Below are 12,117 nucleotides of genomic sequence, written 5' to 3' on the forward strand. Positions count from 1 at the left end.
CTACAAAACTAGTGTCCTATCCTAGAAACCCTGGCTGCTTATTTGGAGGACAGGAGTTTTGCAGATAGTCATCCAACAGCGATTTAAGCCCTTGGTCATTGCAGCAGCAAAGCTCTCATGCACTGCAGTAGTAAAGACGAAGCTGCTGCTTGTGTCTTGGCTTGAGTGAAGGATGTCCACAGAGCTGTGGCTAACCCTATGCCTTCACAATCTGAACTGCAGCTGCTTTACAGTGAGCCATGGTGTGAAATGCTCTCAGATGTTGTTTTGCTAGGTAAAAACCCATGTCTCTTCAAAGTCCTTGGGCTGTTTAATCATTTAAATTGTATGTAGTGCTGGGACAGGAGTTTCTGGCTTATCCCTTGTTTCCAGCCATGTGCTTAGTCCATGCCTAACCCTGGCCCTGTGCACGCCTGACGTCTTCTGTTACCATTTCAGGCCCACAGACAAACAGGTCTGACTCAATTTGGATAACATGCCTCACTGGTATATCTAATTACCACATGTGAGAGGGGTGTGTGGCCTTTGAACTTCCTTTCAGGAGCTAGTCTAGACTGATCCTACTCCTAAAGAGGAAAACATTGAAGATCCTTAATTACACTACAGTCTTGCCATACGGTTTTGTGAATAGTGATATGAGATGTAGGAATGTCAGGGGACATTATCTTCATGTTCCTTATTCTGAAAATGTGTTACAAGATTGAAAGGTACCAAAATCTCCTTTTCAGAGATTTTTGAGTGCTAAAACTAATAACTTTAGTGAGATTTCTTCAAATCTGAAATAGTAATCCAGAGACAAAAAGGTTTTTTTAGAGTTTGTGTGGAAAAATACCTGTTGCTCTCTCTTTTCCCAGAGCATGTAATTATGCAGTACAGAAAGACCATTTATATTCTTTTAACACAACTGTCAGATTGTCCTAAAAAACTTAGTCCCCTTTATAACCCTTACTAATCAGCTTTTTTCATCTCTTTGTACATCTTAAAGTACACCACATATATAAACTTCAGCACTGCATCGCCTGAAGACTTGTCCAAAACATAATCACTAGCCAAAAAGCAGAAATCTTCTTGCTTCTTGATCTTTGCTATCAAAAACTGTGGCACAGCAGAAATGGGGGGGAAAAAAACCCCAAAGTGAAGAGGATTAAACTTACTTCCCCCTGGAGGGTCGATACCATATCAGGAAATTATTCTAGTTTAAAAGTCTGTACACATGGCTTCCATTTAGGAAATGAGAATATCGCCTGCCCAGTGGCAAGTTGGTTTGGGTGGATAAGAGAAAACTAACTGGCATTGCCAACCCAGAATACGTAGTTTGTTTGCAAACGAGGATGCTTGAATGGGACTAGAGATGATACCTTTCTGTTAAGTGATTATGCTACTGAAATAACCTTCTGTTTTGAAAAAACGAAACAAAAATTGAATAGAAAATAATTTTGAAAAAAAGGGAGGCTCTTCTAGTGCCTTGTCACTTATCTTCACAAACACATGCCTACATGCCAGAAACTGACAGCGTGGCTTGGGGTGGGCGAGTAGCCTGGAGCCTGGGGGGGAAGGTCAGATGGAGTGATGGAAGGGAGTGGTCCGGTTTAGCACTCTCTTCTGACATTCATTCCTGTGATCATCCACAGCATCTCAGATCTTGGCACAGTTCACTTTGACTTGCTATTCCAAGGGCACTCTTGTTGTCCAGAAGAGTAGTGGAATAAAATTCATGAGCTCCTTTAGACCTCTACCCATGAAGTGTGGATGAAAATATGATTTCATCATCTTGTTTATACAGATCATCTCAGTTTTCCATGCTGGACAGACTTCTGTTTACCTAACTAGCATATTTGCCGAAAGTTTCTTTGTAGTCACTGTGGGTTTTCTTTCCTCTGCAGTCTTGATTATTTTTTTATATAATTATTTTTAGGCTTTCTCCAAACAGCTGTCATGGCCTTCTTTGATTTTTGTTTTTAAGATAACTGCAAGTCACATGAAGTATCTAGTTCTCCTTATCACAGAGGAGCAATTCTAAATATAAATTCACAAGCAATCAAAATTCAGAAAGAAAAAAGACTTGATCTTGGTGGGACCTGATTCGTAACTCTTCAGTGCTTTGGGGTTGACAGTCCTGTAAGTTGGGAACAGTTTTGCAAGCCATTTAAACTCCAGCTTTGATTACAGCGATTAGTTTTGCCAGACAAAAAGAATATATTTTCCTTCTCTTCCTGTGGGAAGCTTCAGAACAACATTTAGCTGCCAGCTGGTCTTTCGTGAGCAGTCTCAGATTTGAAGTGTACGCATGCTTAACCTCTAGCTCTTTGCCCAGATGACTGCAAACGCAACTTCCAGCTGGGCTTGCCCCCCTTTCTAATGGCTGAACTGTTGTTCTCTCTTTGTTTGCTTATGTTGGAGGCTGCTAATACTCAAGAATTACTGATGGCAGAGCAGGACAAGAACATTACTACCAATTTGTAACACAGCCTCACAGCCTTGATAACATAGTTTGGCTGAGCATACTTCTAGGTCCTGGAGCTCTCTTTGAAGGTCAAAATACTCTTCCTCCTTCCCTCATCAAGTATTTGGAGATGAATTTCTTTTGTTCTGTGAAAGACTTGCTCTTAAACTTGCTGTTTCCAAACAAGCAGCAAAAACGCTAAATCTAAGACTCGTTTTCTTTATACAATTGCTTGACCCTGCTGACTTACTGTTTTTCCCAAGATGTCTTCTCCACTGCCAATGTGGGTTAAGGGACAGTGCAGAGACCTGTCTTGCAATAGGTGGTCCCTTTCTGATGGAAAGGAGGGAGGAAAGTTGTCCCAATGATCTGTGTGAAGTGCATAGCATTGGTGTAATATCCTAAGGCTCCAGCATCTCTTGGCATTAAGAGTTTTAATATTGGAAGCATACCCCTTGTCTTGAAGCTCAAGAAACTCTGGGGTCACAGATTCTGCACAGTAGCAGAGTTTCAGTATTAACAGCAGTGACATTAATGTGGATTCGTAGATACCACATGCAGAGCAATGACTGGTGATCACCTTCCAACCTAACATGAATAGAGCTTGAAGCCAAACTCTAGACTATGGGTGAGGTTGTTTTGGTTTTATTTTTAAGATCTTGATATATAGATGTTCATTTTATTGGATATTTTACTTTCCTTTATAATAATTCTTTTTGGTCCCATGAGATGGCCCCTGTATTCTTGACCTGCCAGACGTAAGTAGTAGATAAAGGAGTCCTATTTGCACCAAAGCCTGTCTACAGGTATTCCTTCCCAGGTGGAAACTAGAGCTGTTGGAGAAACTGGCTTCTTACTGTGTTGTGTGAGTAGAATTTGAACAGCACAAGAACCTATTTAAAGTATACACGTTTGTGAACGGTACTCTAGAGTTTTTCTGCAGCTCTGTGTGCTTTACCTTCTGTACCTTGTTCACCAGAGGGGTGCTGAGGACAAAATGATGTTGGAGATGATGTACAGCAGAGGAATGTGGGAACTTTGGGCCTGTCTTCTCCCTCCACAAATACACACACACCTCCACAAATACACACACACCTCTCCTTCTCTGTCATACGGGATATCACCAGACACAGTGATGACAATCAAGCTGAGCTCGCCTCTTTTGTTAGCCGGAAGGGTTGATCCATTTCCTGATTATAAGATCCTGTGCCGTTTTGTTTGTTCTGGCACCTCCTGAAAAGCATACCCAGCAAAACTAAAAGGGAATGTTTACTACCAGTTTAGTCATCTGACTGGGTCACTAGGGGAGCAGAGGTCCTACAGAAACAGGTAGGATCGTCTTTTTTGGCAGCCGCAAGCTATTGCATCAACTCGGCTGTCAAGTCTGACTTCTCCTTCAACCTTGCTAAAGGCTGCAGACACAAGATTTATCAAATGACTGTTATTTATCTGCACTTTATGAGAAACAATTCCCTTACTGTGTACCAGATGAGTTACAGGTGCTTAAAAATGCTCCAGGTAATAACACCTCTATTCACAAGATCAAGTAAGCAGTCTTCACACAAGCAGTGTTTGGAAGGAAGGGACCTTTTCAGAACTGGGTGTATCTTTTATTGATACACCTACACAGACACTAGTCCAGAATGTCCCTGTTAGCTGTTACCAGCAGCTTCTTTATTATTTCTGCACTGCTTTGTTTTTGTGTTTTGAGCACACCTGCACTTATGCCTAGGCCTTAAAGTGGATTTTCAGGTTAATGGCAAGTTTGGACCAGTGTTGATAGAATCCATTTTTTGTTACTGCTTTTGTATTTACTAGGCTTGAGTACATGGAGGCTTTCACAGCTGGTCAAGAGAGCCAGCACAGTGTTCAGTTTGTGTTCTATGGGTAGTGCTGTGAAGTGGGTAGAATTAAACACGAGAGCCAGTAAGGTTACAAGCAAAGAAAAAAATGTAGTAGACACCATCAGATATTTCTGAACCGAGGATATTACTCGGTTGGTCAGAGGCTTCAATGCCGTCTTCCATGTGCTGGGTGACTCTTGTTCCAGGGTGCTCTGTACTGTTGAAAGATCAGCTAATAAAAGGGGGTTCGGTTAAGGAGACTCCAACATTATTCGTGGTTAAAAATAAATAAGAGAATACAAATAGCAAGGGCACTGGACAAGATGGAGTGCATATTCTTCTATCCATTGCAAGAACTTGCTAGCATGAAAAGCAGTGTGTTGATGACCTAGACAGACTAAATACAAGTTCATGGTGAGCCAACAGAAATTCATAGCTTTTTGGCAGATTATATTTTTCACTTGTGATTAAGCAGTCTCTTTCACAGCATCATTGCTTGTATTTTGCCTGTACGTAGAGGTTCCCGCCATGGATCAGGGTCCTGTTGTACCAGGTATCATAAAAACAGGCAAGAAAAGTCAAGAGCTTCAGTCTTGTGTTTCTACGCTCTCTTTCTGTGGTCCTGGCAGCCCCAGCCTTGTGGTGAGTTTTCTACTGATACTACTTGAAATCTTTTCGACAGGAAGAAGTTTGTTGGAGGGAAGCTAGTAGGCAGTTACTGCCTTCGGTTGCATGGGGTTAAGTGCATGGACTTCATTCAGTCACGTATTTAAAGCTTCTTTTTGTGCGCATGTGTGTGTTAGATCATCAGGTAGTTCATTGTGGAACACTGAGCCAGGGCTATTGCACCATTTCGAACAAATACTTGTAGGCTTTCAAAATGAACTATAAAGACGTCCCACTCTTCAATCCAAAATCCATCAAATCTGTTTAATAAAATATGGTAGCTAGACAGTACTTTTCTGCAGTTTTACACCTTCTGTCTCAAATTAAAATATTTGGAGCTGTGGTGTCTTGTTCTTAAATCCCCACCCCCACCAGTAATTTTGCTCATATGTTATCCATAAATCTTGTCTGTATTAAACATTCCAACTAATAGTTAGGCAAAACGTTTAGCATAATGATATGATTAACAGAGTCCGTTTTTTTGGCAGCCTGGATGCTCTTTTTCTTAAGCAAGCATTGCAGTTTATCCTGATTAGAGATAGGAAGGAATTATTCCTCCTCTTGGAGTTTTTTTCTTTTTTTTTTTTTTTTTTTTCTTTTATATGAGGATTTAGGGCGTTCATATTCATTTTGCAGGAATATAATATGTGATTTGGCTGGATCTTTGAAGTGGTAATATTATAAATCTCCCAATCACTATTGCCCAATCTGTTTTAGCATTCATGTGCCTAATTTCTGTTTGTAATCTGATTACTGGCTTGAGCTGCTCCAGCTTGCAGCCTATTGCTATGCATTTACTGTACTCCCTGGGACGCGATAGCCTGACAGCTCCAGTCCTGTGCTATGAAAAATCTCTACACGATATTGCTAAGACAGGCCTAGGGCTGTGGCTGGTTGAGAATTAGCTGCTATTGTAGTTTCTCTTTGCCGAATCCTTTGTTTGTGCAACCATGTTCAGAAATCCTTGGATCTCCAGCTATTTGGGAAATGTTAAATACTCTGAGGAGCAAGGTAAGAGTTCCACGTAGATAGAAGAAAATGCAGTTTATTTGTGTGTGTTTAATCTCTCTTGTGTATATGTATGCATGTGTAAATATTGTTTGACTGGATCTTCTGCAGCTACATTAGCTACTTTAGCAATCAGTATGCAGTTAGTCACCTAGGCTATTTCATTATTTCCTAAAGGACACTTTTGAAAGATCCGATTAGATGGATCTTTTAATTAGCTTAGCTTGCCACCGACTTAGGGCCTTTAAATATACTAAGTAACACTGAAAGGTTGCATCTCTTTCTTTTTTTAATATATATTCAGCATTTTTAATTTCTTAAGTATTAAACTATGGATAGTGGTTTTATCGGATAGTTTGTACCTAAGAGGGAGAGGGACTAGACTGAACAAATGGTTAAACTTGTGAGCAAGTTTGATTTACACTTTGGTAAATATACTCTTAATTTTCAATACAAATATTTAAAATTGTTTTAACGTGGTTATGAGCATGTTTAGAATTCTTCAGTGAAAGAAGGAACAAAATGCTGTTGCAGAGATTTTCCTTCTGCATATCAGTACTGTGAGGCTAGGTTTTTTTCCTTTAAATTAACCATTGAATTAGGACTGTGTTAAACTGTTTATCTTGTGGATATATTTATTTTCTTTTGAAGCAGAGTTGTTTTACTTTTTCTGCTGTGTTTGTATTTAATTTTAAGACTTCCATATTGTAGTAAGTAAGTTTTATTGGACTTTAATCCTCCCACATGGGGTTTAATTTGAACAGGAGGAAATACATAAAATATCAAAACTGTGTAACAGAATATAATTATCTGTTTGGGTTTTCTGTGCTTGGGGGATGGGGAAGAGGAGTTTGCCCCTGTGAAATATAGCAAAGTTTTAAGATGTTTTTGAGGCATTTTAGATGCGTTATGTTACTGAATGTATGCAATGAGTAGGAAGAGTCAGACCGGCTTGCGTGCCCCCTCTTAGTAGCCCTTCTCCCTCCCTTCTCCCAGCGAAGCAATAAAAGCTACTTTCTTCCCTTCTCATATCCCCTCTCCAGTTTTGGCTAGGGTAGGGAGAATTTCTCTGTGGTCTACTTGTGGTTTTCATGGTGGACAGCTGTTTTAGTGCCAAAAACTGTAGGATGGGTTATATCCCTTTAGAACAGCTATAAATTTAAGATATGCCTGGTTCTGATTAGCTAAGCTGATACTGAGCTGGGCTTTTTAAGTTACTGCATACTCTTCTCACAGTAATGTAAATCTGGCCATTTTAGAGGATACTTACAGCATGGACTATTATTTTAATGTTGTAGTGTAAAATATAATGATTTATGTAGCATTTATCCTGTTTTTCTTAAAATATTCTGTTTTGGTCTAACAAGATGTTTCTGTGTAATGTGTGCTTTATTCTCCATTTTCTTGGAGAGAGAAAATGAATGTTAACAAAAACAGGAAAAAGTTGGCTATTAAAGTTGAAGAATGCTATTAGCAAAGCTGCTTGAAATCTGCAGTGGCTTGTAGCAGATGCCTAAAAAAATGCCTTTTTGCACATTTTAAGCAGCTTTATCAAGCTGTTAAAATGGTAGTTTTTCTTTTGCTTTTTCTTTTATTTAAAATCTGTTTACCTGGAGAGGTAGCAGAAAGAAGTGGAAGAGAGGAGGAGGGTGAAAAGTTTTGAAAGGCATAGACAAAGGATATATTCTCTAAATCTGTTGTCAGCTATAAGTTTCATTAAACTATTTCTGCAAAAATAAGAAACATCCCACCTAGATTTTAAAATATTTTGTATAAGCAGAAAATATTTTTTTTCTGCTTAGCTCGTTTTTGAAATAGTTGAATCTCAGTTCTGAGATAGAGTAAAAGGGATGTTGCTGCTTTTGAATTGTTCTAAAGTCCAGGTTGTGTAATATTCAGGTCTATCTCTGAAAAAATAAAGTGAACACTGTGTCAGTGAACAACTGTTTATTAATTTAGGGACTTGGGGTAGTTGACTTAATGTGGATTGGGACAGAAGGCAATTTTCTCATTGGGAGTAAATTATTAGTAGCTTCATGTGTTTTTCGACAGCAGTCCCAGACCAGGTGCTCCCCTGCTCCCTGGCTAGCAGTTCTCTAAGGTCTCTTAATAGCATCCTCATTGTTGAATGGAGGGAGCCAGTACTTGGAGCACTGGTCCCCGTTGCCACTGGTCATTGATTAGACCCTGTAATGATGCTCTTGACTGGAGAAATGAAAACGTTAAATCTATGGGGGAGAGAGGGGAGATTGCTGATTGCTTGTTATGGTTCACAAAGGATTGGGAACTAGTTGCTTTATGATACGTACTTTTTGAATATAAGGCTGCATGTGACACAGTTTTGCTCTCAGTGTAAACACCTGTTCCTTTCTGAAAGTAAGCGTGTTCTAAGGCTATTCAGAAAAAAATGAGAGCTTCCAAACAGTAGACAACCTTCAGAAATATTTATGTTATGGATAGTGTAATACTGTTGTTGCAACAGATCCTCAGCTGGGCATCTCCGACTTCTGCAGTGAATATGCAGTTTTTATAGTATTGCTAGGCTCAGCCAAAAAGGCTCTTGCTGCTTGCAGCATTTCTCATTTGCAGTTTGATTCACAAACATGTCTACCACCCATTTTATAAGCTGGGAAACTGAGTCAAGGAGTTCAAATTATAGTCCCAGGCTGCAGTGCTGCATTATGAATACTGGGATTTGAGCATGGCAGTTCCATAAAGGGTTGACGCTTTTGATATGTTTACTGTCTGTACTCATTTTTGCAAGGCTTTGGTTTATCACCGTCGTGGACATACCACCTTATGCTCCTTTGACTAGAGGCAAGGCCTTTGTACAGTCTTTTCCAGTGGGAAAGGGCTACGACTGGAGACTGTAACCTAGTTTCCTAAAAGTTCCCATTTATTAAAGGATCTTCACTATGGTGTGCTTTTTTCATTTCACAGATTTTGACAAAGAAAACTCAGTCAGATTTAAACCTTCACGATTGCTCCATAGGAAGAGAGCGTTAAGGTAAGGTCAAGTTTTTCTTGCCCAGTGAAGATGACTGGGTTGCACAATTGTAACTTGCAGTCATTGCTTGAATCTGTGTTTATTCTTTTGTCAGGGAAAATGATTATTGGTCCTCTTGCAGGACCAAGCTGTGGCATAAAGCAGATGCTCTGAACAGGTATTAAAACCACCAACTGCCTCCTAAAGAATGTGAAAATGTATAGCTGGCATTGCTAAGGGAAGAGTCTCACTCTGCACTGAGCCTCCTGCCACTGCAATGTCTGTGTTTCCTTCCATGGCACGGACACAGTGCAGACATTTAGTGAACCAGCTTGGAAAACTGATCTGTCTGAAAAAGAAAGTGGCTGAAGTGGGTGAATTAACTATACAGCCGTGCCGTGCAGAGAGCTTTGTCAGCACATGGGAGGGGGACACTGCAGAGATGAATGGAGAAGTAATGTTGCTGCTTTCTTGCAGGGCCATGCTGCCTTGTGCCTGCAATCTTAGGAGATGGTTCCACAAAGCTGAGTATGGGGATACAGTTCACAGTTAAGCAAGGTGGCAGGTCACATTCCCTCTCTGTTTCCATCCTCACTCTGACTGCTTTTGGTGTCCACCTTTGTGCTCGCTGGACTCCATTGATAACAGCGCAGAGAGGAGGTCAGGGCATCGGAAACTGACTCTTGCCCCAGCAACCAGCTGTTTTGTTGGCTCAGTTGCACAAGAATCCACCAGCCTTAGGCACCCAGGCTCCTGTTTGCAAGCATCTTTTCAGTCATGCACACCTTCTGGAGGGCATCTGATTCCCTGCCATGTTGTTTCTTATGTACCGTAGAGATATGGAGGGAATATGTGTACTAGACGTGTTGTGTTATGGAAGGCAGGTAGGGGAAAGTAGAAATGAGGGTAGTAGAGAAGGATGTGACTGTAGAATGGACCTTTTACTTAAGAGTCCAGAGAAGGGTATTCTCCTGGAGGCAGAGAAAGAGAAGAAAAATGAACTCCAAACACCTAGCTGGCAGGTATACAAGTGGATTTTCATGCACATGTTTCAATAACACAATCTCCGTACATCCCATAGCTCTAATCCAGATGGCAGGGCAGCATTACCAGTGGCATTTGGATAAAACTTCTCTTTGCTTCTGGGCATGTAACTAGGTTAGTGGGACAGCTATTTAGAAACCGTATGCTGCTGCAGTAGATGAAGTTTTCAGCCTGGAATCCCTGATGTATAGAAGCAGCCCACACTTTGTAAGTTGCAAGAGCAGTATAACTACTGAGACGGTCAAATACTCTACAAATGCCACGTTATAGATTGTTTTTAAAGAAAAACTTTTGAGGTTGTGAAATATTGTTGCCTGTATTTTAATAGGAATCATATGAATTCCTGAACATTGGAGAGAATAATGAGTTTGTAGGGAACCTGAGGCCAAACCACACACAAATCCTGTGTGAAACAAACTTGTGGGACCTCATATTGTTGATTGCATTTCATGAACCATGATCACAGGCTATATTTCAGGCAAGCAAAGGAGGAGACGTTCCTCTTTCAGTATCCAGATTTAACAGGGGCTTTAAGAAGAAAGAATTCTTGCAAACTTATGATTATTTTTTTTTTCACACTATTTGGAATTGCTTTAACATCGTTCCAACTCAATTTAGATTCCTAATGAATGTTCTTACTGCATACTGTGAGATGGCCTAAATATGCCTACTGTCATTTTTAGAACTAATTTTATATATGTCTCTATAAATACCCAATTGTTTGGCCGGACTGTATCATCTTCAGAGTAGTGCTCTGAATTCTCTGTGCAAGTGAAAGCAATGTAATTGATACATCAGTTTAAAACATTTTGTGTATGTAATGTGCAAATATTTAAGACAAGCAATGCAACCTGCAGATTCGTGAGAGGGAACAAAAATGCCTCTGGAGAGGGAAAACTCCTCCATTGTGGATGAAATAGTACATGAAAATAGTTAATCATTTAAAAATAGATAAGTAAATAAAAGTTGACAGTCTGTCCAGAGAGAAATGGAAGATGAGGGCATTGGGGGAACTGTGAAGGGACTTTTCCAAAGCAGATAACCTGTGATGCCATGTAGTCCAACAAGGGTCAAGCTTAAGAAGTTTGTGGTTATTAAAAGAATTTTAATGAAATCTGCCAGTGAGCAAAGGCTGGAAGCCACCCTCAGTACAAAGGAGGAGGGAGCTCACATACAGGAAGAACTGGATGACCTTGAGGAGTAATAGAAAAGGGATGTAATGTAATAATACTAAGTGCACAGTTGTGCATTGGGGGCTGATAAATTTTTCTGTCACTTGCAACTGATGAAAGCAAAGCCTTGGCATATTAGTTTCTCATGCAGGATTGAGCAACCAATATAGTGTAGTTATAAAAAGGCAAATGTGTGGTAGATCTCGGTATTCATCTGGCTGGTCATATAATAATGCTTTCTCTATTAAAATTCCTGTTTTTATAAGACTGCTAAGGCCCAGATCTGGAATAAAGACTGTCCAATTCTGGACACCATATATAAAAAGGATTTTACTTAAAACTGGAACAGATAGAGAGTATTTTTACATATAAACAGTGAAACTGAGAGCCTGTCTTGAGGAAGCTGAGTAGGTGTGGAAAACTTCTGTGAAGAAAAAGAAGTAAGGTAACCAACAACACCGGCACAGGAACAAATGGATGAAAACCCAGTTGAAGAAGTTTCGACTGGGTTTAGATGGTCTCTGGCTTTGGAGTCCCTGGAACTCCCTGGAGTTTGGAAGAAGGGGCAGGAATGAACCTAACTAGTTTACAGTATTTAAAAGTTTGTTGATGATCCACAAGCAATCCAATAATACAATTATTTTCAGAACCTGCTAGTGCCAAATCTAATTTTGTATGATTTTACCCTTGGAAATTCATCTGGGACTGAGGCATAGTTGTGGATGTTAGTGCGTAGTTAATTTAAACAGGATTTTTCTGTATGAGTGAATGCTCTTCTGTTCAGAGTCCCACTGTTAGGTTTCTTCCCCCCAGAGAAACTTAAGGTGCTGCACTGTCACAAGCGTTATGGAAGCAATTGGAGATGCTGCTAAATAAAGCCCATGTTTTCAAAAGTCATGAGCTCAGTCCCTCAATGCTTTTGAGACAAGTCTTAAGTAATCAAATTGATTTGAC

General features: G+C 40.0%; 1 protein-coding gene across 1 annotated transcript in view; it reads left to right on the top strand.

The window, feature by feature from the left end:
- SVIL (supervillin) overlaps positions 1-12,117 on the top strand; it is a 105,178-nt gene that overhangs the window by 30,479 nt on the left and 62,582 nt on the right. Inside the window, exon 2 of the mRNA XM_074156910.1 lies at positions 8,902-8,968. Within this exon, the coding sequence (XP_074013011.1) occupies positions 8,902-8,968 (67 nt within the window). The remainder of the gene's footprint in view (positions 1-8,901; positions 8,969-12,117) is intronic.

The sequence above is a fragment of the Numenius arquata genome, chromosome 12, assembly GCF_964106895.1.
Source record: "Numenius arquata chromosome 12, bNumArq3.hap1.1, whole genome shotgun sequence".
In the NCBI taxonomy this organism is placed as follows: domain Eukaryota; kingdom Metazoa; phylum Chordata; class Aves; order Charadriiformes; family Scolopacidae; genus Numenius; species Numenius arquata.